This window comes from Chenopodium quinoa, unplaced genomic scaffold (genome assembly GCF_001683475.1).
Source record: "Chenopodium quinoa cultivar QQ74 unplaced genomic scaffold, ASM168347v1, whole genome shotgun sequence".
Classification (NCBI taxonomy): domain Eukaryota; kingdom Viridiplantae; phylum Streptophyta; class Magnoliopsida; order Caryophyllales; family Amaranthaceae; genus Chenopodium; species Chenopodium quinoa.
The window spans coordinates 1,544,516-1,572,274 of record NW_018745281.1 but is presented as its reverse complement, the minus strand read 5'-3'; the positions used below and the strand labels follow the sequence as shown (position 1 = coordinate 1,572,274).

At 33.9% G+C, this 27,759-nt stretch overlaps 3 protein-coding genes and 1 long non-coding RNA gene across 6 annotated transcripts; 1 reads left to right on the top strand and 3 right to left on the bottom strand.

The window, feature by feature from the left end:
• Positions 1–4,081: 4,081 nt before the first annotated feature.
• On the top strand, positions 4,082–5,861 carry LOC110711492 (50S ribosomal protein 5 alpha, chloroplastic-like). The gene is made up of 2 exons (XM_021889890.1): positions 4,082–4,258; positions 5,260–5,861. The coding sequence occupies exons 1-2, from the start codon at positions 4,183–4,185 to the stop codon at positions 5,604–5,606; spliced, it is 423 nt and encodes a 140-aa protein (XP_021745582.1). The 5' UTR covers positions 4,082–4,182; the 3' UTR covers positions 5,607–5,861.
• Positions 5,862–6,387: 526 nt separating this feature from the next.
• LOC110711491 (E3 ubiquitin-protein ligase At4g11680-like) lies at positions 6,388–14,125 on the bottom strand. The gene is made up of 4 exons (XM_021889889.1): positions 13,391–14,125; positions 12,499–12,618; positions 7,088–7,355; positions 6,388–6,815 (listed from the first exon to the last, which is right to left on the bottom strand). Exons 1-4 carry the CDS (start codon positions 13,792–13,794, stop codon positions 6,651–6,653), a joined length of 957 nt encoding a protein of 318 aa, XP_021745581.1. The 5' UTR covers positions 13,795–14,125; the 3' UTR covers positions 6,388–6,650.
• Positions 14,126–15,953: 1,828 nt separating this feature from the next.
• Positions 15,954–19,233, bottom strand: LOC110711781. The gene is made up of 3 exons (XR_002509426.1): positions 18,223–19,233; positions 17,840–17,958; positions 15,954–16,884 (listed from the first exon to the last, which is right to left on the bottom strand). It is a non-coding gene; the product is annotated as an uncharacterized LOC110711781 (long non-coding RNA).
• A 1,448-nt stretch (positions 19,234–20,681) lies between these two features.
• LOC110711494 (alpha-L-arabinofuranosidase 1-like) lies at positions 20,682–27,441 on the bottom strand. Of its 3 annotated transcripts, none has more exons than XM_021889894.1 (17): positions 27,203–27,441; positions 26,366–26,549; positions 26,082–26,136; positions 25,558–25,769; positions 25,347–25,468; positions 25,101–25,254; positions 24,681–24,750; positions 24,400–24,545; positions 24,254–24,299; positions 24,102–24,154; positions 23,764–23,908; positions 23,287–23,405; positions 23,101–23,172; positions 22,922–23,025; positions 22,470–22,725; positions 21,496–21,636; positions 20,682–21,123 (listed from the first exon to the last, which is right to left on the bottom strand). In XM_021889894.1, exons 2-17 carry the CDS (start codon positions 26,525–26,527, stop codon positions 20,971–20,973), a joined length of 2,010 nt encoding a protein of 669 aa, XP_021745586.1. In that variant the 5' UTR covers positions 26,528–26,549; positions 27,203–27,441; the 3' UTR covers positions 20,682–20,970. The 3 variants fall into 3 exon arrangements, with proteins under 3 accessions (XP_021745586.1, XP_021745585.1, XP_021745587.1); XM_021889893.1 differs by having other exon boundaries at positions 26,366–26,552; positions 27,203–27,440; XM_021889895.1 differs by lacking the exon at positions 27,203–27,441 and adding an exon at positions 26,866–26,884 and having other exon boundaries at positions 26,366–26,552.
• Positions 27,442–27,759: the final 318 nt, after the last annotated feature.

Sequence of the window (27,759 nt, the reverse complement as noted above, 5' to 3'; positions counted from 1 at the left end):
GCCAAGAGAGAGTGTGGTATCCACGTGATATCGCATCAATATCCTTACTCATCCTTCTTTATGTTTATTTAGATAAGATGAGTATTTTAGATGATCGAATATCTCATAAATTACAATAACATAATATGGAATCAAACATGATTATGTCATAATTGTTAATCAAGTAGCAATCAAATTAGATGCTTTCAATCATCTATAGTTGCTGCAATCTTAATATATATTATGCTAAATATGAGGATATACTTATTGTGAAATATTTTTCGAATTTTGTATTTAAATCATGCTAGGTGCAGTGGATCAGTGAATATAAATAATGTTCATTACGTACATAACATCTTGTTCTTTATTAGTATTACAAATATTCTTTAGATATAAACGTCAATCATCAATAGAGAAGGTCCTATAAGAATATCATCAACCTTCATAACCCTAATTTAAAAAAATATATATACACAATTAGATGATGATTAATATACAAAAAAAAAATTGATAAAATTAATAAATGATATTGAAGATTAAAGGATCAAATTCAAAAAAAATATAAGAGATAAATTCAAATTGCGTATATACTAAAACACATACAAGGTTAAGCCAAAGAACATAAAGGAACAAACGAACATGAGCTAGAAGAACATGTTATTTAAGTAAAAAAAAAAATCGTAGTATTTTGTATTATTGAAACCCAAAGAACATTTTTAATCTTCATACATTAAAAAAACATATTATGCTCACGTTCTTTGTAGCTGTATGTAATGTTCTTTTTTTTGCTCGCATTCCTTATACACATGTGTCGTGTTCTTTCCAGGTGATGGTGCATTTGGGTGTACCATAAAAATTTCACACCTATCACCGTTTTGCTTCATATATATTTCAAAATTTTCATTCGTTATTTAAATCGATCCACCTTTTTATGCAAATAAAGATGGAGATATTAGAGTAAGATAATATTTAATTTGTCGCAAATTTAGGATATATTTTGTATCCTTATAGTATTATGTTTACTGACATGATAATTAGGACTAGTATTGTAACCCTATATATTGATCGTAAACACTCCAATTCAAGGAGTTTTTCCGAAATATAATTAACATGATATCAAGAGTCAGCGTGACACAAAGGTCACGGGTTCAAATCGCATCTACTGGACCCCCTCCTTTCAAAGTAAAATATTAAGCGCAGGGTATGAAAAGGGTCCATGTTGCATCTACATTTCAAGCCCAACAAACTCTCGTGTGAGGGAGCAAGATAGAGTATAAAACCAACTAGTATTGGCTGGTCCTTCGTTGAAAAATAAAAATTTAATATAACAAAAATAAACATTTTACAACTGAACATTTTTTTCAATTTTCTTCATTATAAAATAAATATATGTATCCATTTTCATATGTTGTATGTTCATTTGTGAATAATTTACTATTAAAGAGTATATGAATGATATTTTAGTTAATATTAGCAAAATGTTCATAATAAAAAAAAAGTGTATGTTTATTTGTGTATCACGTTAATTAAAAATTTATTATTTTTCATATATTTAAATATTCAAAAATATGAAATTAGACGTTCATTTGTCTTAAGAATATTCAATTACATATGTATTTCTCAATAATTAAATATTCATTTACATGCAATATGATGCTCATTCTTATAAAATAAATGTTCATTTTCTTTTTTAATTAATACATATTTTTGAGTTTGCTCAAATGTATAAAATGTTCATTTTTATAGTAAAGAATGTTCAATTAACATTAGCATTAATAATGTTAGACACAAGCTTTTGTTCATTATTAAAAATCATTTTGATGATTTAATTAATTGGTATTAAATCATACTTCCTCCATTTCTTTATAGTTGTTGCAACACACACTTTATCACGGTATTTAAGAAAATTGGACTTCACATGATATAATACACTTAAAATGGGGTTAAGATATTGTTAGAAGTATAATTAAGTGGGCTATGAGCTTTAAATAAAGGTAATAGTACCATTTTCACCATAAAAATCTTCCTTTTATAGTGTGTTGCAATTATAATAACATTTCCATTTTAAAAAAGTGTTGCAACTATAAAGAAATGGAGAAAGTATAATTTAGCGAAATGCAAGACATTCATTCAAGAGAATTGAACAAATCAAGGTATTTTCCTTTTAATAGATGTTCTTTTAACTTTGAAAAGCACATAGTTACTGTTGTTTCAATGAATACTAAAAGAGGGGGGTAAATTGTAGTATGACAGATTTGTCAAACTTTTTGCGGACATAAATCGATTAAGCTTAAGGACTTAAAAGTGCAAGAGAGATTTTACGTGGAAAACTCCTTGGCCATAAACAATAAGGAGAACCACGACCACAAGGAATCTTAGGAAAAGATTCTTTACTAGAATAGGGCAATGGCCTATTACAAACTAAAGACTCTTACTTCAAGTTCCTCAACGAACTCAAAGCCCCAAGCAACAAGTCTCTCAACCTGTTACTCTTCTCTTCTCATTCTCTTTCTCTCTTCTCTTCTCCTAGCTTCATTCCAAGCTAAAATAGAAGTTCACTCAAAACTTCCCAATTCCCCAAAATACAACTCGAAAAGATTAACTCTAATATAAGAACATAATAACACTCTAATTCTCTAGTGTGGAATAGGACTCTTAACTTTGTTAATAAAAGATAGAATATATTTGAGCAAGGGTGAGTTTTTCCAACAGAAATATATAACTAACTGGCTATTTATAGACTCGTTTAGCTTAGGAAAAACGCTTTGTGTAGCTTAACCTTGACGCCACTACTCTAAACCCACTAAGCAAGTCATGTCCTAAAATTAAAGACATGATCTCCCTTAATGTGCAAGACCATGACATGGACTAAGTCATGGAGGGTAGTCCGCAAGATTAGGAAAGCATAAACTGATTTTATTTTTGCACCATATTTTTCGAATAAAAAGAAAATAAAATCTTTCCATACTTTCAAAAAGATAAGAATTAAACTCAACTGTTTTCCTAGAAATAAGTTACATAAAAATATCTTTTAGACCAATTCCACACAACTATTAGAATATAGACTTAGTTCTTATACTTACATAAATCCTAAAACATAAAATATTTTAGTCCTCATGTTTCTCCGATAAAGTATCTACTCCGACACTTCTGTTCCTGTTAAGGAACTTCTCTTCTCTGGTGAAACTTCTACTCCGAAGCTTCTGTTCCTTCAAGAAAACTTCTCTTCTCAAGGCTCCAACTCTGAAGCATCAATTCCTATTAGAGAACTATTCTTTTTTGGATTGTGTGCTATCTTGTTCCTCATGGAATCTTCGCAAGACATCTCAATTCTCCTAGTCAAAGCTTCTGATCACACACTTAAACAATCAAGCACTTATTAGTAAGTAAATAAGTTAGGCTGAGTCATCATCAAAATCATAAGGTCAACAGTTACATAAAGCTATATTTTGCAAAGTTAAAAAAGAGTTGGATGTTCACATATTATTCATCATAAGGGTATTTATTATAAATTGTTTCAAACTTTAACTTATTACAGTAAATCAAGATAGAAATATTTGAGTTATGGACAAATCGATAGAAAAATGTAGCCTATATTTCGGGACAAAGATACTCGATACTCCCTCCAATTTTTTAAGTGTCCCACTTCCTAAAAACGACCATTTTTGTAAGTGTTCCATTACCAAATTTAGAAATCCCACTTATACTATATATATATTATTTCTCTCTTTTCCTTTTAACTCCACAAGCCACAATTCATTTTATAACATTTCTCCCTCTCACATTATATCTAGTGATTCCCCATTCATATTTCTCTCTCTTTCTTTTCCAATTTATTTACTACCTCCGATTACTTTTATATGCAACTTTAGAATATTTTATATCTCTTAAGTAATACTCCAAAGTTGCATATAATAGTAAACTGAGATAGTATTTATATTCTTTGACGGGAATTTATTTATTCTTAACTATACCCACTTATGTACTCCGTACTATTTTACTCTGTTGCCTAAAACTCCGCAACACCCTAATAAAACACTTTAAAAAAAAAAGTAAAAATAAAATAAAATAACAGAGGGAGTACTTCCTAGTTGGCTAGTTCCTAGTTGAGTTTCATCCGATGTGAATTTTATTTTATCCCCGCCATCTTTACAAAAGCTTATCCAAAAGCCACCCTCCCAGTCTACTGCGCTAAGCAGAGAGATGGCTCTCCTTTCACCTCTCCTTTCTCTCTCCTCTGCTCCTCCTTTTACCTCCATTGCTCTCTCTTCTTCCTTCCGTGAGTTTTCTCTCTCTTATTTTTATTCATTTTCAATTTCTGGGTTTGAATTTTCTGCATTATTTATACAACTCATTCATCATCATGTTTACTGAATTCTCAGTTTTGTTTATCTTTTTGTGTTTTACTTGGTTCAATTGTTTTACTGCTTTAATACCCATTTTCTGTATTTTGCTTTGCCCTGTTGTTTGGGTTTATCTTACTTTTGTATTTGATTGGGGAATCTCGTCGAGCAGTTGGAGTGCTTCTTTGTTTGATGTCATTTTTGGGTCAAATTTTAAGTTAAGTTCATGCTTTGATTTATCTGTCTAATCGATTATATCAATCTTGTTAGTGTTGCATTGATGAGAATTGGAACCAATTTTGAATTACTACTCTTGTTATGGGTTCAATTGGGTTTCCCAAATTTACTGTTTTTTTTCCCAGTTTTATCTAATTGATTGAATTTCCAGTTTCTGTAGCCTGTAAGTTTCATGGGATTAGGAAGATAATTTTTGTTTGTGGGGCCTTTTAAAATCCTGAATTGGCTCACAATTTGCTTTTATTCACAAGAATTAGGACATACTACATCCCTCTTGGTTCCCTGACACTCCAGGCTGTTTGCAACGATGTTCTCGAGTAAGCTCGGAATGTATTATGTATGCAGCTTTTGGGGAATTGCACCTTGATGTTTGCTTATAAATAATTTTGGTCATCTTTCTGCAGCTTTCTTTTTGGGGTTGATATTATTCCTTGTAGATGCCATATCAGTAATCGCCTCGACAAGATATCAGAGTAGGGGTTTTAGCAAGGTTTTGAGGTGTCTTGTACTGATAATCAAATGCAGATTGTTGCAGAAATTGAATCTTAGAAGAGCATTGTATGGAGTATTAACGTACATGTACTGTTGGAATGATATTCAAATTAATTTCTTAGAAATGGAACATGAATGCTGTTGCCTGGCCTGTTTACTTTGTTATACTGTCCCAATGGATAACTGACTTTTTGAGGTGGACTTTCAGCAACCAGGCTGCAAAATGTGTGTGTTGCATTGCATCCAACCTTTGGACACAGCTTACAGGCTCATGGACCCGTAATTGCTCAAAAGAGAGGCATTGTCGTTGCAATGGTCTCAGCTGCAGAGGAGCCAGTTGGAGAAGGTGGAGATCAGTCAGCAGATGTGGAAGATAAGAAATCAGTTGAGAATCTTCCACTGGAGTCAAAGTTGCAGTTGAAGCTTGAACAGAAGATAAAGATGAAAATGGCAAAGAAGATTAGGCTCCGGAGGAATCGGCTAATGCGAAAAAGAAAGATGAGGAAGAAGGGCCGATGGCCACCTTCAAAGATGAAGAAGCTCAAGAATGTGTAAGAGAAGCAGCAGCCAGGTTACTAACTGTTTGGCTTAAGAAAAAAATGTTTAATACTCCTTTTGTAGCATGTTTTGTATTTTGTTCTAGAAGAGAAACCTTGTCCTTTAGATGCCGAAGTTGATGAGAAAACATAGATATGCACAACTTTTTCCAATTCAGCAGAATGTATATGCTTGAACAATATGTACTTGTTTTTCTGTTTGCGACAATCTATCAAGGGCAATGTAGATCATTTTTCCCGGATTTGGTTTAAATTTCTTTCCCCTTGGATTCTCCCAATGTTGGCCCTTTTCCCGTGCAATTTTAGGGGTGTGCGACCCTGTTTGTTAGGACTTGATTTTCAATTTAGTTTAGTTCAGTCAATTTGCTTTCTATGTTTTTATTTCATTTTAGTTCAATTCAAATTCATTCATTCCAAGTAAAAGAAATTAAAATAAATAAATATAAAAATAAAAGCCTTATAGAACTATAAGGCCTTTCTTAATTTCCAATATATATTGGGGTTAGTTAGATGAAGTTCAGCGAATCAGCTAATTTACAGTTTATTGTTCATTTTTTCAAATTCAGGTTTAAAGCCTAGGATGGGGGGGAGAGCATAGTCCCAGTAGTTGGTCAAAATTATCTAGAGGTGGAAAGGGCATAGTGAGGCAAAGGTACAAAGTCGCGCCACTCGTGCCTTTTTCTTTCCAGGCAAAACTAGTCCCTGTAGTTTTAGATAGCAACTCCGTGATACGTAGTCATACTGCAGTATTTTCAGCATTATATCAATTATTGCTTCAAGATTTGAAAACCGAAGAAAATTGATGCTATGGTGAGTTAGAAAGAAACCTAAATTAAAAATTGATTATTTACACTAATTTAACAGTTAGGATTACAGAAGCCAGGGAAACAGTTTTCTCTACATATTGCCTTTCTACATGATCTATTAGTAGCTACCAAGTGCCAACAGATCGGTGAGAAATCAGCCGTGCTTCATCACTGTTTATCTTCATTTCGAGGGGAGAACAGTTAGCTGAATCACAGCTTCAGAGAGCATATTCTTATTAGACCAATGCATCACCTTTGGCCTTGATATTAAATTTACAAAGCGGACAGGTAGCATTTATCCGCAGCCATCGGCTGATGCATCCATAATGGAAATTGTGGTTGCATGGAAGGGTACATAATTCTGCTCCTTCCACGTACCGTGATAAGCATATACAGCATTCCTGCAAAAGACACAAACAGGTCAGATCTCAGGGACACATTGTGTAGTATTATACAGTACCGTGAACTTGATTTCTAATTTATATATTTCCATCATTATCCCAAAAAACAAATGGACTGCAGGCCTTTGCCAACCACTAAAGATATCCTTCATGCACATCAGCATGCTTAACCGGCTAGAATTTTTTTCATTTAGAAAAAAGAGAGGGAAAATTTTTCCAAGCATAAAGAATACAGAACGGTCTTATAAAAAATAAAAGGCAGTGCCACTCACAGAATTTTCAAATTGCATGGCTAGTTCGTCAGCAGCATTCATGTTTCCCAAATCCACAGAGGCAGACATCTTTAATGCATAAGACTGATGGAACCTACACTTTGGAAGTAGACTGATCTCATCTTCAGATGCTCCTTCTCTAATCGTCATGGCATAAGCAATTGTCACAATTGGGATACAACAAAAAAGAGCAAGGCAGATTATACAAGCCATTCCGATGCAAAATATCATAAAGAACACATCGAGTGCCAGGAAAACTACAGCTAACCTGCAATTCAACAAAAAAATTCAACATCATGTTCCTTGAGCATAAGAATACCATCCTGAGTAACATATATATACTGAGAATATGTAGAAACTAAGCGAATGACATCTGAAAACTATAGCACCAGCACCATAATGCAAACACTCTGTATCACATTTTTGCAAAACTTGAAAATATGAAAACCCAAACTACTTATCAAAAAAAAAAAAAAAATGATATCAAATGCAGAGGCAAAAAAAAGATCAAAAGAAAACAATCTAAACTAATGGAGTATGAGAATGGTAAAAAATGATCTAATCTATCTTAATCAGACTCTTCATTTTACCTCAAGCACCAATGTTGGAACCTCGACACTCCAACATGGGTACGAAAACTTCGACATTTCACAGGGGACATAGCTGAGCCAAACACTTGGACACATTTGAGTCAGTTATGGACTTAGGGCTACCCGAGTCCGAATAACAGCCTAGAACATTTCCCCCCTACTGAGTATTGGGGTTAGCATCATAATTCATAACTGATGATTTCATTAGCACCAAAAGAAGAAAAAAAATATATTAAAATGGCTTGCATTTAGTTCCTTCTTAAAGGTGGGGGTGGAGTGGGGTGGGGGAATCTTGTTTCAGTGATCATATGAAAAGAGCAGGAAATAGCATGGTATATACACAAATGAACCAAGGGGACATTTAAATTTATATACAAGGAAGGGTGAGAAACAACAATGGTGCAAGTGTGTAACAGTGTAACAAGAAAAGGACTGACAAGCCTTGAAATTTTCCACCGTGTATGGTTAGGCATGGAAAGGTTACAACCAACCCTCATTCCTATTATTTCAGGTTTCGTTAAGGTAGAAGTCCAACCTATGCTACATACCACATAGTCAAACCACCATATCTACCATGTGTTTGCCAATCCAAAAGCTACCAATTGTCCTCCTTTTCTTGCCCAAAATAACTACTACTTCATCTCCCTCACTCACCACCAGCACAGCTTAACATCTTCTTTCACCCAAGTCCCAAACAAGTAGGCACACTTGTCCACGTCCAAGGTGAAATCTGTCTGAAATGGCTTCCATTCAGAAAGCACCATGAAAATTTGCAAGCTGACATGGGTATGGAAAGTGCAATTAGAGGTTCATTCAGCAATGCCCAAGAAATCAGCCCGCTCCAGTTCAGTGGATTAAACTTGGCTCAATAGCAGGCCTTGTCCAGGCCTGTGACATTTCATCTTTTTTACCCTAAGGTATCTTTGGGGCGAATCATTCAACTGTTCAACACTACAACAGTCTAGCTTCATAATAAGAGTTAAAGACCAAGCCAGTCAAATGATTAAGCTAGCTGAACTTACTTGGCTAGGCCCTCTAATTCCAAGATCCAACCAAAGCCATGGAGGGATCTATTTGTCCACTTGCCTCCACTCGTAACCACAATTTCAAAATACCACAGCCAGAATCACTCACTCCCATGCCCACAACTATCTTCGCTATCAAGGGCGACTAACCCACAACACCAACATAAACATCCTCTAGAGCATGCAATATAATCCCACCATAACCACGAAGCCACAACCACAATTATCCCTCATCATGCCCACAACTATCATGGTTATCAAGGGAGGCTGGCCCACAGCACCAACATACACAGCTCTGTTTAGGATACCAAGCAAGAAAATCATTCTTTTAATTCCAAATTTATATAGTTTGAGATCCAATGAGAAGGATCTTATAATGAGAAGGATGAGAAGGAAAAAATGTGCATATATTTTATACTAAATGTGCATTTTTTTTATATTTGTGCAAAATTGTTTTTCGAACTGCAAAAATTATGCACTTTTCTGGAAAAATGAAAATTATGCACGTTATGTTAAAAAATTATGCACATCAAATTTGAGTCTTTTTTTTTTTTTTGGCACATTCAGTTACAAAAATATGAACATTTAATACTCCCTCCGCCCGAGATTATCTGCAACAAAGGACAGTTTTGCGGACTCCTACGCAAAACTTTTTAAGCAAGATTAATGAAAAGTAAGAAGAGAGAGAAGGGATAATTAAACTTAATTAAAATAAAACACACAATTAATAAAAATAACTTAAAAAAAAAAAACCACCAACCTAGCCCAGCCACCCCGCCTGCCCCCGTCCCCACCCCCACACTCGCTGACGTCAAGAACCCCCCCTCTCTGTGCCGGCGCCGCCCCTCCCAACCCCTTGTCGTCGCCCCTCCCTTTCCCCTTGAAACACCAACAAACAACAATCACCCACGCAACACCAATCCCCAACCCCACATACGCCACCCCACGAACCACCAACACCCAACCCCACATACGCAACCCCCCGAAACCACCACCAAAACCCACGAAACCCATCACCAAACCCACGAAACCAACCACGAAACTCAGATCTGGAGAATTGCGCAACGCGGGATTGCGGTGGTGCTGGGTAAGGTGGTGGAGATGCGCGACAATGCTGGGGTAAGGTGGTGGAGATGCGCGACAATGCTGGGGTAAGGTGGTGCTGGTGGAGATGCGCGACGAATTGCGGTGGTGCTGGGGTAAGGTGGTGGAGATGCGCGACCAATTGCGGTGGTAAGGTGGTGCTGGTGGAGATGCGCGACGAATTGCGGTGGTGCTGGGGTAAGGTGGTGGAGATGCGCAACGATGCTGGAGTAAGGTGGTGCTGGTGGAGATGTGCGACGAATTGCGGTGGTGCTGGGGTAAGGTGGTGGAGATGCGCGACGAATTGCGGTGGTGCTGGTGCTCTGGGGTCTATGGGGTCTAGGGGTCGTCTGGGCTGGTGGTAGGGGCGGCGAAGGTGGTTAGGGTAAGGTGGTGGATTAGTTGGTTAGTCAATGTAATTAACAAATTGTAAACAAAATTACAAATTTTAAGTAAAAGTAAAGTTGACATTTTATTGCTAAAAATTTACCAAAAGAGGAAATAAAAAAAATTGTTGCAGATAATAGAGAGCACCTATTTTTAGTAAATGTTGCAGATAATTGCGGGCGGAGGAAGTACAAAACATTTGCACATAAAATCCTTCTCATTTGACCCTAAATCTATATATATTCCCTCTTTATAACCGCCTAGTAACATAAACATCCTCTAGAGCATAATATTACCATAGCTTCATCACCCTCTCCATCTCAGAACCCCAAACAGAGCAATAATCGAATTAATTATTTTCAGACAGTCATTAGTTTCATGCTTTCATCTGCATATCTCCATAAAAGAAATCTTAGCATGCAAGTAACATTGGTAGAGATTGAGGCATTGGAAAATGGAAAGGACATCAAGCAGGCAATAATCAATCTCCCCCTTCTCCACCCGCCCGCCCCGCCCCCCCCCCCCCCCAAAAAAAAAAAAAAGGAATATAAAATTTATTGTCCTCCAATTTGTCTCCTTGTGCATCATGAATATGACAAAGTGAGGAGCAATGACACAATAACACTTTATGCTTGAATCAAACCACACAATGTCCCAATCTGTAAGCCAACTCCTCAAAGAGAAGATATTTTTTTTATGAACACCCACACCATCAATTAAAATAATTATAGTGACAAGAATCATGTAGGAACAACTAAAAAGAAGGGCCATCATGCCCAGCAATAATGAGACCCAGAGTCCTTGTGCACCTACAATATTTGGAAAAGGGAACGTCCATACCCCCAAGGACCCCCTCCAAAAAAAAAAAAGAAGAAGAAGAAGAGGGAACGTCCATACCCCCAAGGACCCCCAACAACCCCAAAAATAACACAAAGCACATACATTCATTATCTATCCATAAGTTTCATTGCAAAGATTGCATACAACAGCTTCACAAAGGCCATAAGACAATCAGATTAAGATTTAGCGCTCTACTGAACTTTTTGAAAATTAAATGGATTCATATTGCCACCACGCAACGTCGCAACTACAAAAATGAACTAAAGCCATTCTCCTCAGGATCATGAAAAAGGGAAATGATGTAGCAAATTACCAACCGATAAAAAGGATTCAAAGTCTGAAAAAATCCACTCATCATGACGTATATTGAATTGAGACCAAATGGGCCACGGGCCACCAATAAGCAAGGAAGGAAGGAGACCAGTAGAACTGGGTTTAAAAGGGCCCAACACACTTATCTATTGCTCTTTAAAGCACTTAATAAAAGTTAACTACACGGCATTAACAGTAGATCAAAGTCCCCTTCACCTGTTTCCAACTGAAACCTGAGATTACTCAACATGAAAGGAGCTGGAGGATCACATTTCTCACACTGACCAATGACCATCATTGATACTTAAAACCTCCTTTACAACCCCTCTCAACAGTATTGCTGGTACAAACACCCAATTATTTCGGCCCATTTGCATCAACATGACTCTAAAATGTTGACCACCAATGGCTCCCAACGATTCCTTCTTCTGCTTTCTTCAAGTTTTCCCTCACTCAAAAACAGAACACCACTGTCCAATATGGATCCGACCTTAATCATGTTCTAGGGATGTCCAAGATGTACATAGAGCCATACCACAAGTTGAACAAATTGCCCATAAAAATCTAAAATGATGATGAATCATTTTTCTTACTGTGCTAATATATAGGAATTAGGAACTTCCCTCTGGTACCAACCTAGATATTGATTTGTAAGGAAAATAACACTAACAGTCCACTTAAATTCAGCAAGAACAAGAACAGTAAGAACAACACGACAACCAAAATTTAATAGACCTTCATCAGACAAAACTAGTAAAATGTGAACTGTTGTAAGTTTGCATAAAAACGTACAACTAGAGCAGTGTAGGTTTTAAAAGATGAGACCACAAGAAGATACAAGAACATTTTAAAAGCCACCAGAGCATAGCCCACTATTCGCTAGAAGCAAAGTTACAATCACTTGGGAGGAGAATATTCAATCTTGAGCTTAGTAAGTGGCTATAGTCTATCAACCCATTTTTTCAGTCTGTACATACTTGTCAGCTCTCTTAACTAGAATTCATGATCAAATTTCTTCCTAGTACTTCATCCAGTAATTTTTAATCCTTAATACTGCGTAGTTAACACTGGACTGTTTCATACTTTCCTATGAAACAATAGCATTTAATTTAAAATGGAACAAGAGAACCTAGAACGAAGAGTTAAATAGAAACAAAAAGAGAGATGTGCTTACCAATAAAGACGGGGAGAATCCTGCAAAAGGGATTGGCCTCCGGACACGATCCAGTAAAATCCAAAAACCCACCAAAAGGATGACGCTACTGTGTTCAGTGATTCCAATCTCTTCATAATACTGAAAATCAGATCAATTGAGATTTAGCAGTGATACCCTCAATGAACCAGATAACAGAAGAAGGAGTGAAGGACCACAAAGAATGCAGAGCCCGTCCACAACCATTAACTCAACCTAACCTCTGCATGTTACCATAAAAAAATTCCTACTAATATAAATATAGATAATCCCTAACCATAAATTTTGACAGATGACAACTTTAAAGCATAGCGAATAGACTACCGGAGTACTGATTATGATTTAGTGATTTTGGGCCTTATTGGTAAACAACCATAAACTATCAACCAAAGACATCAGTTTCAATCAATATCATAATACCCCCAAATTGCAATACAAAACATGTCAAATTTTTTTTGTTTCCTATATTCTGGCTACCCATTAATCAAAGATATCAGTCATATCACTATCATCATATTCATCAAGTCAGTAAACTAACAAAAATTCAATGACAATTCCAAAATGTCAATTTTATTTATTTTTTTTCATTATTTTTTCTCCAGTGTTTAAATCCAACCGATCACAGGCTCAACCCACTATCCAAAACCAATCAGAAAAATGCTAAACTTTTTCTTTCACCTACAGCAAATACCAAACATATCAGGATTTCACCAAACTACAAGCAAAACCCACCAATTAAAGTCACCTCTAACATGAAAATTACAACACAAATAAATCAATTATACCCAATTCTTTCAATTGAACCCAAAAGAAATCAAATATACAACTAATATCAAGAAATACAAAGATTTTGTACCAAAGCATAAAAGTATACCTATTGTGAGACTGCAAATGGCCTTCCGGCGCCGAAACACCGCCATGATTACGGCGGCGAAACTCGTAATAAACAAACCCCACATGCAATAAACATTGTAAAGCATAGCCACCTATCCAAACCCTTAAAGGGCTAGAGGGTTTCTCTGCAATTGTGCAAAGTAGCACAAAAGCAGACACCAAAACAAACCCCAAATTCCAAATTACATCAAGAACAACAAAGGGTTTACAGTAAGGTTGATCAGATGACCCATCATCGGAATCATCATCAATTCGAAGCTCCGAGTAGCCGCCATTGATGCAAGGATGGTTTAATGGAAGAAAATGAGAGAAAGTGGAAGTGAGATAATTTCTTAAATAATTTGTGGGTGTGTGATTTAGGAGGGTTGTTGATTGTTCCTCCATTTTTGAGAAAAGGGTTTTGAATTATCGAGAAAATTTAACTAAAAAAGTGAAAATGTTTGGTGATTTTGAGCTTATTTATTGGTTTCTGGTATTGAAGCTTTATGTTTTGGGTAGAAAGGGAGAAGTTGAAGGTCGCAGTTAGTGGGAGATTTTCTAATATGGCGTTCTTCCTTTTCTGTGGGATGGTGAGTTGGTTTTTCGACATTCATGTATTAACAATTTAGAGTATAGATGGTCATAATCGGACATTAATGTAAACGAGATTCTATCGAGATAATATGATTATCTTGTTGAATATAGACTAATGTTAACGAGATTTCATGTGACGATTATTTTAATATAATTACTCGTAATTAGAAACAATATGTAAACATAATTTTGTAATGATATACCAAAAAGTTTTCAATATAAAAGTCTTAACTAAAAATACATATTACTAGTACTTGTTAGGAAAATAATCAAAGGGACGTGAAGAATCATTGTCCTTAAAGTATTATTTGCCCCCACTAGATTTATGAAATTTACATAGTACACCAGGGTGTACCATGAGCGCATGGTACACCCGAATGAAAATAGCAGCACAAAATTAGTTATGTGAAATATACGCTCCTTAATTGAAGGAGTTTGCTAGTATTTGCCATATTTATCATATCCAAATTTATAATCCTCCATATTGCAGTAAATTGAATTTTTTTAGAGAAATAATTAGAAATTTTAGAGAGAGAAATAGAAATTTGGCAAGAGAAATAGAATAATGGTTGTGAATTTCATCATGATTCTGATCATTGTTATGTTGATGGTTATGCGAATGGCATGATTGAGAATAAAGGTGAATTTGAGGATATGTTAAACAAAGGAGAAGGTAATTTGTATGAATTTCATATTTAATAATTTTCATCATTAATTATGTTATTTTATATTTTAGTAAGAAATTTTGCACTATTATCGTCAAATTCATTGTTTATTTTCAATTTTGACATTTGATGAATTTGTATATATATATTGATCCATTAAAAAAAAATGAATTTGTATATTGAATTTGAGAACAATGTGTCAAAGGTTGAAGACGATGTCTCATATCATGCAAGAGGTGAAAGATTGAAATCCAGGCCCCTCTAATATTTTCGGTCCACTAGTGATCAACAAGGTATAATAATGTAATTCTTAATACCTACACCCCCCTTTAGGCATCATTGCCTACACCCTCATTGAAACGCTACGTTTAGCCTCATCCCCTCACTACCCCATTTACCTCCACTAACTGCATTAACCTGCAAATTAATTTACACCTACCCCCACAAATATATACAGTAAAAAAAAAATTAAAACACCATTCCAAAATCATTTTTCTTTCTTCAACCTTCCTCTTCATCGTTTTCCCAGGATTTTCTCTCTCATCAAAATCTTCATTCTCAAACATTTTCACGCTTATATAGTATAAAATTGCTACAAGATACTCCAAATATATAGCATTCTCGAGGAAATTTTTCTAATGCAACAACAATCTCTGAAACAGTAAGTATTTTGTTCATTTTTTGAACGAAAAAAATGTGTAAATCCTAAACTTTCTATTTATATTTACGATAATATGTTCTAAAATGTATTCTACTATGATTACACATATTGTTGCTGAAAATAATTAAAGTATATTATCATTTGTACTATTTTTCTAGAATTGAGAAGAGTATTTCGGAGAAAAGTATTCAGAGACCAAAAACAAAGAATCTGACGATATGTAAGTTTTTATTATGTTGAATATTGGGTAGCTGGAATTGAAAAATCAACTCTCAATTTAAAATTACGTATTTGTGAATTAAACTGCTATTCGGTGAATTTTAGCTAGTAAATTTAATCTATCGCAAATGTTCATTTTAGACGTACTTCATGTTCATTTGCAGAAGGATTATTGTTCAAATTATATTACTAATTTTGAAGACACACTATCATTTTGCATTATGGAATTGGCATCAATTATCAGTTATAATTACTTATTTCATTAATTAAAACTGTAATTTGGTGAATTTTTGCAAGTAAATTTAAACTATTGTAAATGTACATTTCAAATAGAATTCATGCTCGTTTGTAGAAGAAATATCATTTAAATAATAATTACAAAATTATAGACAAATTATCAATTTAATTTATGGAATTTAAACATCAATTATCAATTAATACTATTATTTTGCTAATTAGAATGATCTTTAATGAATATTATGGCTAGTAATTTAATTTATCATAAATGATCATTTTAGTTTGACATCATGTTCATTTGTAGAAGGATAAATATTCAAATTAAAATCACTAAACTTTAAGACAAAATAAACTTTTTATATAACTCTAGTAATTTTGATCTTAAAATATTCCCGTAAAAATTAAAAAAAAAAAATCTTAAAATATAATTGCATTTACATTTCATATATATATATATATGCAAGTTAGGGTAGATACTGATCACAACACAGAAAATACATACATATAATCACCTTTCATAACTTCCAATTCCTCCAAAAAGGAACAAGGCAGAATAACACAGCTCCGTAGTCAGATATAAACAGCTATGGGGAGCAATACACAGCTCCACAGACAACATTCTGTTCACAAAAGGTAAAAAGCTAAAGCAGAATAAATAGTTTCATCACAACTTGTTAGTGATATTAATCAGCAAGAGATACCTCCATCTTAGCTTTCAAAAACTTTAACCCCTCCGCAAGTTGTGTCATTTGAATCATCAGAGCATGCATATCCTGTCCTGCACCTAGAAAAATCGCTATGGGGAACAATATACACAGCACCGTGGAGCAATATATACATGGACAACATTCTGTTCACAAAAGGCAAAAGGCTAATGCAGAATAAATAGTTTCATCATAACAACTTAGTGAGGTTAACCAGCAAGAGATGCCTCCATCTTAGCTTTCAAATACTTCACCTCCTCTGCATGTCCTGCCCCTTGAAAGTTTCCTTGCTCATTGACACATAATCATCCTTCTTTAAAGAAACACTGTTGTTGGTGAACATTTCTTGGGAGATGCTAGAATCTGGCAAGTCCTTCAATGCCAAATCATAGTCGACCATCCTTGATACATTATTCTACACATTAAAATCAAGAATGTTATTCCAAACTGATGGATATAAAAGTATTTGAAATGATTCAAAAATCACAATTGCATGCGTAACTCATGAAGGCTCCAAGCTTCAACTATTTCCCAAGGGAGAGGGGAGATTCCTATAAAACAATTGACAAGGCTCAAGCATATACCAACTATAACAGCACAGATTTAAACAATTGAGAAGACTCAAAATAAACAAACTCCAGGGGAGAGAATTTGCATGTGAATATTATGCAGGAATAAAATTTCATATATATATGTTTTAAATTACCCTATATCTATTGATCACAGAGTGCCATACAAATCTAAAATCTGGGTTTCTCACTTCATTTGGCAAGGGTGGCAAGAGATAGGGTGTTGTTTGTTTATCAAAGTATATGTTCAGTTGTGCCTTTTGGCATTCAGAGGATGTATTGTGTTGCATGATTCGTGTATGAGCTAAGTAAAAATCTGGAACAAAGTATTACCAAGTGTGTTTGCAACTAATACTATTTAGCAGGTAGAAGTACATTGACAATAGCTACATCAACATCTTCATGATCTATACAAACAGTATAAAAATGGTGCTCAATATCAGTGATCAGGAACAGGGCTAAGCAATTAAATTGCAATAAGAAAGGTTAAAAAAAAAATACATTTTTCATTTTCAAAGAACAGGAGCACAACTTTTTTAAGGCTTTGGAACACTCCTCGGGGTCCTCAAATTTGATGAAGATATTGTTGTCATCAACATCAAGATTCCTTCAGCTATGAAACAAATTGTGTAAATCACTAGAGAAAGATACTCATAAATCTCAAAATTTTAGTCAATAAGCCAAGTGTGATGCTTATTAACACAAGAAATTCAACATAGAAATGGGTATATTGTGAAAATTTGGCAGCAAATAATGTTCAAAAAAAAAAAAAAAAAATCAAAATCAAAATAGCTGTGATACCTAAGTCTCCCAAGAGTATGAAAATAAGCTCGAAGATTCTCCATTGATTGATAGTCAGCAAACCATTCACAAGGCACATTCTTAAAGAACAATAGTCGGTGCCTCCTCCTGTGTAAACCCTGTGAGCAAGTAGTATCCAATTTCAATAATTACATTATCACGGATTCACGGGTATATTCAATTCAATAAGTACATAAATTCAAGTCAATAAGTACATTAGCACGAGTATATTCAATTCAATATGTACATTACCACTAATATATTCAATTCAATAAGTACACTAGCATAAGTATATAAAATTCAATCAGTACATTAGCACGGATATATTCTATTAAAACAATGAGTTCATTATCACGAGTACATTCAAGCACCAATTAATATACCTGAAAGGTGGTCAATCATTCGTTGCGAATCCTCAGACGATTTGATAAAAGGGCGAAATTCAATCTCGCTTCCTCCAGTAATATCAAACATATGTAAGAAGTGCATCTCCTTAAAGAAGAAACTGTATAGCCTTGCAACGTTTGGTCTCCCAATCATCACCTTCATCGCCGAAATAATCTCCCATTTTGATTTTTGTTCGAATCATTCCATTTCCGGGTTGATTTGATAGAAATCTCGTTCTTGGGAAGGCTGAAACACTTTGAATACGAACTTCGATAGCAAAGGAGATGAGCCTATCAATGTTAGCTTAGATAAAAGTAACCGCCTTTTACTGGTACAATTCCGAAATCCATTCTGATTCGAGGGACTAATTCAAGAACAAGATCAAGATCAAGATCAAGATCTTCTTCTACATTTGGGTTTGTGTTTGCGTTAGAATTAGGGTTTGACATTGGAGGAGATCAGAATTCAGAACAGAGGAATGTCAAGTATGGAAATAGAGATTCAATTCTACTAATTTAAGATTATTTTTTTTTTTTTTTTGAAAGACTACTAAATACTAATTTAAGATTTGAGTACTTGTTTATATAGTTTTCGGCACTGTTATTCATACAAGAGAGGAGTATTTAACTATTTACTAATTACTAGTTGACTTATATAGTCTTAGGACACCCAATTTAAGGATTTTTTTTTTTAAGGAAGAAATTAAATAAGTTAAATAATTTTTTATATAAGAAAAGATAAATGAATTGTTAATACAAAAGAAAATTATAAACATAAACACTAGTGAGAGAGATTAATCTGGGATCTTTATCTTTATTAATTTTACGTTTTTACTCTGATTTTTTATTCAAACTCTGTGTTAAAAACCTACCAGTCGTATATTATAAAAACGGAGAAAGTATACTTCGTATTTTTTATAAAAATTTATCAGGGGTTTATATTAAATGATCTCGCGGTTTGAGCACTATTCCTCAAGACTTTAATCATAAACTAGTTCATCCACAATATTGTTTACATATTAGTAAATTATGAACTATTTTTTACATCCTTATGAATAACCATGCATTTTTTAAATATATATATATATATATATATATATATATATTAATTATGAAATGTTATCATAATCTAGATACTTCATGCTTCCTATTAATTAAAATACTTGTTAAATCCTCACAAATTGGCTAGTTCCCAAAAAACTCGACTCGATTATGTCACGACCCATTACATTTATTTAGACAATACTTCTATATTGTTAGAAAAGTACGGCCTGGTAATTAATCAAAGAGGACATCATAGATAGTAATCAAACAACATTTACCTTTTTCATACACGTCTATCTTATCTTACCTTGTAAAACATCAAATTGAGACTAAAACTTGACTCTCTCGTGGTAGATGCTCCTATTTGTGCAACAATATATTGTGGCCTCTTTTTCATTATCTTTCTTTTATTTAAAAAAAAAAAAAAGATAGATAATTAAAAAGAGGCCATAATCTATTTATGCATTAGATATATACCTCCTCATCATGGAACATAGGCACAAAACTCTGCAAATTAAAATAACAGAGAAAACCTATTAAGAATAGAAGTCAAGGACAAATTTATGCATATAGTAGATGCATTGGTGAACATTCGAATAAAACTTGAAGAATTCATTATTTAATAAAGAACATTCTAAGCAATAATACTTATTACTTTTCTTCAAAAAAAAAAAAAAAAATAATTATTACCTTGATTTACGACTATAATGGGCGTAATAATGGACATGGTTTAAGCTCTTTAATTAACATACAAGTAAATAACACAAGAAAAACCAAAGTGCAACATAATTATGAGAAAATAAAACTCTTTCATAGCATTGTATTCATTTGAATTTAAATGTTACATTACTAGTTCAAATTACAATATACATGACATGTAATATTGAACGGAAGAAGAAATCGTGAGTGTTAGTTTTGATGAAAAATTTACCTTATACTCTCTTCATTCTGCTTCCTTTTTATTTTGGAACACTCTTTGTAATTTGTGAAGATTAGTAGAGATTCATAGATTGGAGCTAATTAAAATCAGACTTATTCAGAAAAGAAGAGGTTATAAAGGGGGTTTAATTTCCACTATAGTAGTATATGTTACCTACTTATCATGTGATTGATCACCATACTAGCCAGTCAAAGGGCCATTTTTCAGAAGAAGGGTAGATCAAGTGAGAAATAAGAGGAATGGTTGATAAAATTTCAACACAAATTAATATATAGGTATGCAATCCATATACCACCACTTTTCATTATTTACTCACTTTATTTCAAGAATTAATTTTATTAATTAAAAATTTAATTTATGTATTCACTGTCTCTCGGTATTAATGTTTTTATTTATTGAAACTTGTTTTTGCTGAATAATATAATTTTTTACTGAACATCACTTTTATAATTGATAAAGAAAGGATACCTCATAAAGGAAAATCAAAGCAATCATTTACTATTGATAAAAATGACATCTATATGATATACAACAGGCTCATAAGCCAACCTTGAATCTATACAACCAATGAACCATAAAGATAAATTTGCAAGAAACAAGCTGGTCTTAATCGTGTGGGCTTCGTTAAGAGTTGAATCAACTCTTGTACACGGCCCAAGACACACGCTTGTTACAGAATACAAAGAGTGTACTAGTGTACAAAGCCCATTATCTGTATTTGGATGTGTCTGGTGTCTGTGCAAACTGTATACTGTATGAGATCATATAGAAGATTTTAGGCCAGAATCTGCTTCCTTCAGTAACAGATGACTTGGTTGTTCTTGTATCACATCAAATGAAGTGAAAGAAATCGGCTGGAGCATGATATTCGTCTCTTTGCCAGTTAATGTGAAACGAGAAGAAGATGGAATCACCTGTCAGTAACAAAAACCTTTCAGTCCCAGATAATCTGACAAACACTTTCTATGATGGAGTAAAGTAAAAAAGCTGTCACGCTTCCTATAACAGTAATGATTTATGATCAATATTCTAATGTCCTTAGATTTATCATGGGAGTTCAGAAGTCAAGGCAGCGTTACAGTTAATTCTCTAAGGAGGGAGTAGAAACAGAATTTTGTTGCTTAGCATATGCATATTACAATCTACACGACCGTGCAGGATTTCTAAAGGGATGTACAGATATATGTTGGTGGTATAAAAGAGTAGAACCACACTAAACTGACTATTATAAGAGCTCAATCATCAAGAATGAGTTGCAGACTGAAGTCATGTGTTTCGAATATTACCTTATTAGGAATTTGAAATGAATTCTCATCCATTACATTGGTAGAGGTAAGAACAGTCTTCTTTGACCCGACTAGCTGTACAGAATTTTCAGCCCCAATTGAGAGCTTGAGGTTCACATAATTATTTCCGAAATTCACAATCTGCACCAATAATCAAATCCCTTTTTAAAAGGACTGAAAAGTAAATATGTACTACGTATACCAGAATGCATTCCTCAATCACAAATTCATAAGTCATACGGGTACCATAACTACCATGAGACAGGTATCTGAATAATCTAACAGAAATTTAGGAATATATAAGTTGCTTCTGATGTTGAGGCTTTGTTCTTTTTACCCTTGAAAAAGTATAGACAAGAGCCAATAAGTTTTCATAAGTTCAGATTGAGGATAATATACTCAGATAAGGTCTACCTAAGTTCAATCTACCACTAAAATATGATTAGGACCAATAAGTTCAGATTAGTCAAGAGCCAAGGACTATATAAGTTTAGTTCAGGGTTTCCAGGTGAAAAGAAGCCGAAGCTTGAGCAGGTAAAGCATCTCTTACACCAACCTCAATGAATTATAAGAACTTATTGAGTAATTGATGACATATCTCTAGTTCTCTACACATCCCACCAGACAATAGTTATTCTACGAAGTTGCCACAAACTCGGTACTTATTACTCCACATGAATCTAACCTTCTGTGATTTTACGAAAATGCTGGGTGTATCAAACTCATTACAAAAGGTAGCAAATAGATAATTGAACCAACAGAAACATTTAGTAGACATGATAGGTTTACATTAGCAAAATTTGAACTTCAGATAATAAAGCAATGGTGCTAATGTGTTATTAAGCTCATGTGAGATCAAATATGCCAAGAGGAGCATGCTAGGGAAGTGTTCCTGTGTCAGTATTTATCACGGAATTCCTACTTATAGTTTCAGATTAAGAATTGCAGAAGCCCAATATATAAAGGTTCCATACCTTAATAGTTATATAGTTCTTGTTGTCTGTTGCATTCTTCCAACTAATTGCAGAGGCAACAACTGCAGCTTTGGAACTGGCTTGAAGTGCTGAATTGAGAAGAGTTGCCCCACTGGATTTTGTGAAATATTGTTGCATCCAGTAGCTAGGTGTACCATAGACGCGTGAAGAATCATAAACAATAGCATCTGGATTCCATCGTCTATCATGGGTATTTACAAAAAGGGGAGCATAACTTGCCATTTCAACAGCATCACTGCGCTCAAAATACAACGCAATTTTTCAACAACATAAGTTTGTGTGGGTTGACACAGAAAAATGTAAACAAACTCTACCCAAAGCATTTAATGCAACCTCTGTGTATGTTCAAATTTTCTGCAGATATCTGTGTCAGAAATTCAGCAGTTTATATGGCTAGAAGAAAAAACACAGTTCACATATGTATTACTTACCTATTTTTCTCTATTCCAATAAGGAATGCGGCTTCACCCAATGCAGCAAGAAGGCTTCCAGTGCCAGCATCTTTTCCAGTCACAGCATATTCACTCACAAAAGCCTGTCAAGCAGAGGGTATATAGTGAATAAAATTTATGTTACAGATGAAATTACAAAATAATCCTCTTTCATGTACCTTTGGCCCATTACGTCGTGTCTTGTCAAACTTATTACTCTTAGAAAACATATCAGCCGCAGAAGTGTATATCTGGAATATATTTAAAAAAAACACAAGGCTTTCTTCAGTTGGTTGCTATAAATTTCAAAGCTGTACATCAATACCGGAGACATTATACAAAAGAAAATGTCGAGAAATTTTTACATGAAAATCATATAGATCAGCTGGATGATTCAATGGAGTTGATGATGCATCACAATTAGAGATAACTTGAATATCTGGATAGGCATTTCTTAGGGCGTCATAAAACTTGAGGTAATTTCCTGGTCAAAAATGATAGAGAGATGAGTCTCTATGCAAAGCCATTGGCATAATGTAAAAATAATAGTCATTGACCCATTCCTGCTGTAATCATTTTTTTCCTTTCTGGCATAGCATTAATCTTGGAAGAAATTTTTTTTATTCAACTGATGTACACTTGCTACATAGTAGAATGTAATTTTTGCCCTTTTCTATTATGAATTTCTATAAGCAAAACAGATATGTCAAAGGCGGGAAGCATATAATCACGAACTTGCCAACAAAAACAGGTGTACAATCTATAAAGCAGTGGATTTGACATACATAGCAATTATTGTAGAGCACAATAATTTATGGAAAAAAAAAAAAAAAAAAGTGTACCTTGATAATATGGTTTCCCACAATCTTCATTACCAATAGCAATATATTTCAGTTCAAAAGGTTCTGGGTGCCCCATCGCAGCTCTAAGGGAACCCCATTGAGAAGAATTATCACCTCTGGCAAACTCTATACTGTCAAGCATTTCCTAGATTCAAAGAAAAGTGTCGAATAAGATCAACTGTTTACTACATTAAAACAGGCTCTGGAAGGAGAAGGAATTTGACTGGATTATCAGAGCTTATGTGTGAATGAAACTACTATCTCAATTTCATTTAGTTGCAATGCATTGCGCAAAGTTTTTTTTTTTTCACATAAAGAAAGTAAAGGAAGTAACATACTTGCACAAAAGGAGTCACCATTGATGTTTCAACTTCATCTTGGTGACTGATTCCTATGATAGTCAAATAGCAAGTACAAATCCATCAAATAAAGAGCTTTAGACAGTAAAAAAGAGAATCAGTCAAACAAAACAAACGCTCATACTTCATACCATTATTAATTACCCACACTGGAGATGCCCCAAGATCTTCGGACAACTGTCAAAACTCCAAACACAATATTTAGCTAAAGTTCCCTGTATTCTTGATGATAATTAATTAAAGAAAAAAAAAATAGAGAAAAGTCCACGATTCTTACTTGGAGGAATTCATAGTATCCAAGTCCATCATCAGTCCAGTACATCCAAACATCTCCAAAATGTCCCGGCCTGTCCTCCCATGGACCAACAGTTTCTTTCCAGCGAAAAGCATTTCTTAGCCATTCGCCTTCAACAAAACAACCACCTGGTAGAAACATAATGCAAGAATGAATAAACAAATATGTGACAAGATCATGAAGAAGTATCTTTTTGGAAAAATAAATGCCAACATCATATACATCTAAAAATCAAGCAACAACAGGACCGTACTAAACTTTACCTGGGAATCTAACAAATCTTGGTTCCAAATCAACAAGCTTTTCAAAGAGGTCCTTGCGGAATCCATGTCCCTAGGTAAACAAATTAGATTTCATAAGGTACAAGAGAAAAATTCTAAGCATTGATGGTGATTTTTTGCAAGCACATTATTATCCAAAATACTTCCTTCTTCAATGCATGATTACAATTATTTACAAGTGAAATGGTTCATTGTCATGGAAAATAATATGATTATATATTACTTGGTTGCAATTTTAATTAAGGGTATTTCCTAGACCTATATATGCATCTATTTTAGAGACATTAGAATATATATTAGAGATATAGGGAAACATATGTATTGTAATATATGTTCTGTAGATATATTATTGTGTTTACAAATATTATTAGATTGAACATCTATTGTATTCTAACAATCTACCTTATAGGTATCTGTTGGCATTGCTGACACTTGATCAATCCACAATACTCCCTTTTTGATGGTTGTTAATTGAAGCCTTGAATTTGGATCAGAACTTTTCGCTTCCAGCATAACCTCCATCCTTGTCCAATTAGCAGCTTTAGCTGCATCAGCACTGCCATAACAAGATAATAGAGTCAGAATGCATGTAGAAGCAACCTTTTACTTGTAGTTCATTAGATCTTGCATAATAAGTACGACTCTTACATCACATTGCTGGTAGCCAACACTAGCCCTCCATTTGAGCTAGTCAATGAGACATCTATGTTAATTGAGTCCGTTGATCGAACATAGAAGACTACTTTGTAACTCTTCCCTTGTTCAATGTTCTGCAATATCAATCATGGAAAAATAATTATCAAAAAGATTAAAGCACAAATAAAGCTGCACTAAGGATGAATTAATTCTAACTTCTTACCATCCCCCAAAATCCTGGGTTATAGACTCCTACACCACCACTAGGACAAGATTTGGCACCATCATTATCACATAAAACATCCATCCGGAGTGCAACTTTGTTACGCTCAAAGCATGATGAAAGGTCTGTAGATAAGACGATGTTTGATTCATCTCCAACAATTGACCAAGGCTTGATGTTTGAAGGGGTGTGATGACCTCCAGCTTCAAAACCTAGAAACACAAAATTACCAGTTTATATACATAAGCATGAACCTATTTTCATTAATTGATAATTGGGAGGAATCAAAGTAAGCTAGAGCGCAACAAACAATTGATAGTGTCTAATATGATGTAAAATTCATCAATTTTGCAAGTCTCCAGTTTTTATCCCACATTGCATTCATATATATGCAAACTTAAAAAAGTAAATAGCATGCCAACAAAAAATGCAAATGATAAATAGCATTCATATATACGCTCAAGTTTCTCGATCCCAGAGTGAAAATTGACCCAATGTTGACTTAATGAGGAGAAAGAACATACCTCTGTTGTCTACTAGTTCTGCCCAAAGTCCACCAGATCCAGCATGATTGATTTCCTGTATAAATAGCATTTTGCAAGTTCATTATCTATAAAGAAGCAAATAACATTTTACATTATACATGAACATGAACAATAGTAACACTCGAAATTAACAAGCTGTAGTGTAGAATACACAAACTGCAAGACAGATCAACCGCAAATAGAGCCCAATTTTGCATTCTTAAACTAAGGAAACTCCACTTTATTAGAAACTCAGAATGAAATTTAAGTTCTAAGAAAATGACCTCAAAGAAAATTCCAAATAACTTATCCGGAATTGCTGGACCAGCAGCATTAGCATCTACTACAAGTGTTGCTGTTTCAGTCTGCTTGATCTTTCCAACACCATATGAACTATACAAAGTACATGCCCCTAATAGAAATATCAATAGACAATATCCACCCATATTGTTGCCTCAACACATCAATCTTCTGCCAATTTCCAATATTGCACAATTAGTCACCAAATTTAGTAAGACAAATCTATAATTAAATCACCCCTAAAAATTGGCCAAAATAGCATTAAATGCAAAATGGGTAATTAGTTATCAAAATATACAAAATACCCTTATTGCTTTTTAGGTGGATACAAATTACGTTGCATATACTCAACGATCAACTCCAAAAGCATGAAACTAATTGTGATCATTCACTCTATTAATCTCAGTTATTTCAAATAAAACATATAATTTTTAATTAAAAAAAAAAACCATGTAAAAAATAGCTCATAAACACAATTACGCACCTTAATTTCTTTGTTCAGGCAACAAATTAACAAACCCACAAATTCTAATGGTGAAAGAACAAAAAAGTCAAAGATACAACTTATGCATGCAATACAACTAATATGCAAGTAACCCTCCAAATAATGTAAATTAAATTAGACAAAAGAATCTTATAATTTAAACTAATCTAAAAACAATGGACTACATAAAACAAACAAACCACATGCTCCATTAAATTACTTTATTATAAAATACAATCTTTTCTCAATAATCCCATTATTTTCCAATAAAGCTACAATCTTTGAAACCGTTAGAAACAAATAATATGCAAATTAATCAATAATAACTATAACATACATTGTTCACCAGGAAAATGGACAGACTTCAAAGTGCAGTTCTTAATAATTTGAAAGAGGAAAGATAATTATAATTATGACAAAAATAGGAAGATTAGCTGATGATTTATATAGAGAGAGGAGAGAGAAAAAGAGGGAAAAATTGCAAGTGACCCCAAAAAAAAAAATAGGGGCCACTTGAAAGAGTGTTGAGTTACGCCGGAAAATTATGAACAGAGACGGGTTGAAGATAAGTTTATCTTTACTTTTAAGGATGAATCCGACATTATAGTCATCAAACTCAATCATATGTGACATTTTTATCCAAATAATATAATGTTTTGGATAAGGAAATTAATTTGTTTATTAAAATGGTAGAAAAGTGGTAATTATACGGATTTCCTAGATTGATATTATATGAAGTACTCCTTCTGTTTTTAAATATTTGCTCCACTTTTTATTTTTAGCGGTTTTTAAATATTTATTCCATTTTCTTATTTGGAAAACTTTTACAATATTTAATTTAATTCTCTTAACTAGTGGATCCAACATAAATTATATTTTATTGATTTCATATCC

Bases quoted from the DNA above. Each gene is read 5' to 3' on its own strand.
- LOC110711492 (XM_021889890.1), top strand. From the start codon at position 4,183: ATGGCTCTCCTTTCACCTCTCCTTTCTCTCTCCTCTGCTCCTCCTTTT. The intron at 4,259-5,259 runs GTGAGTTTTCTC...GTGGACTTTCAG, and splicing joins TGCTCTCTCTTCTTCCTTCC to CAACCAGGCTGCAAAATGTG.
- LOC110711491 (XM_021889889.1), bottom strand. From the start codon at position 13,794: ATGGAGGAACAATCAACAACCCTCCTAAATCACACACCCACAAATTAT. The intron at 7,356-12,498 runs GTAAGCACATCT...GTTGAATTGCAG, and splicing joins GATTCTCCCCGTCTTTATTG to GTTAGCTGTAGTTTTCCTGG. The intron at 6,816-7,087 runs GTGAGTGGCACT...TGTCTTTTGCAG, and splicing joins CCATGCAATTTGAAAATTCT to GAATGCTGTATATGCTTATC.
- LOC110711494 (XM_021889894.1), bottom strand. From the start codon at position 26,527: ATGGGTGGATATTGTCTATTGATATTTCTATTAGGGGCATGTACTTTG. The intron at 25,770-26,081 runs GTATGTTCTTTC...TTGTGTTTCTAG, and splicing joins AGAACTAGTAGACAACAGAG to GTTTTGAAGCTGGAGGTCAT. The intron at 22,726-22,921 runs GTAAGTAATACA...TTTTGAGCGCAG, and splicing joins ATTGGAATAGAGAAAAATAG to TGATGCTGTTGAAATGGCAA.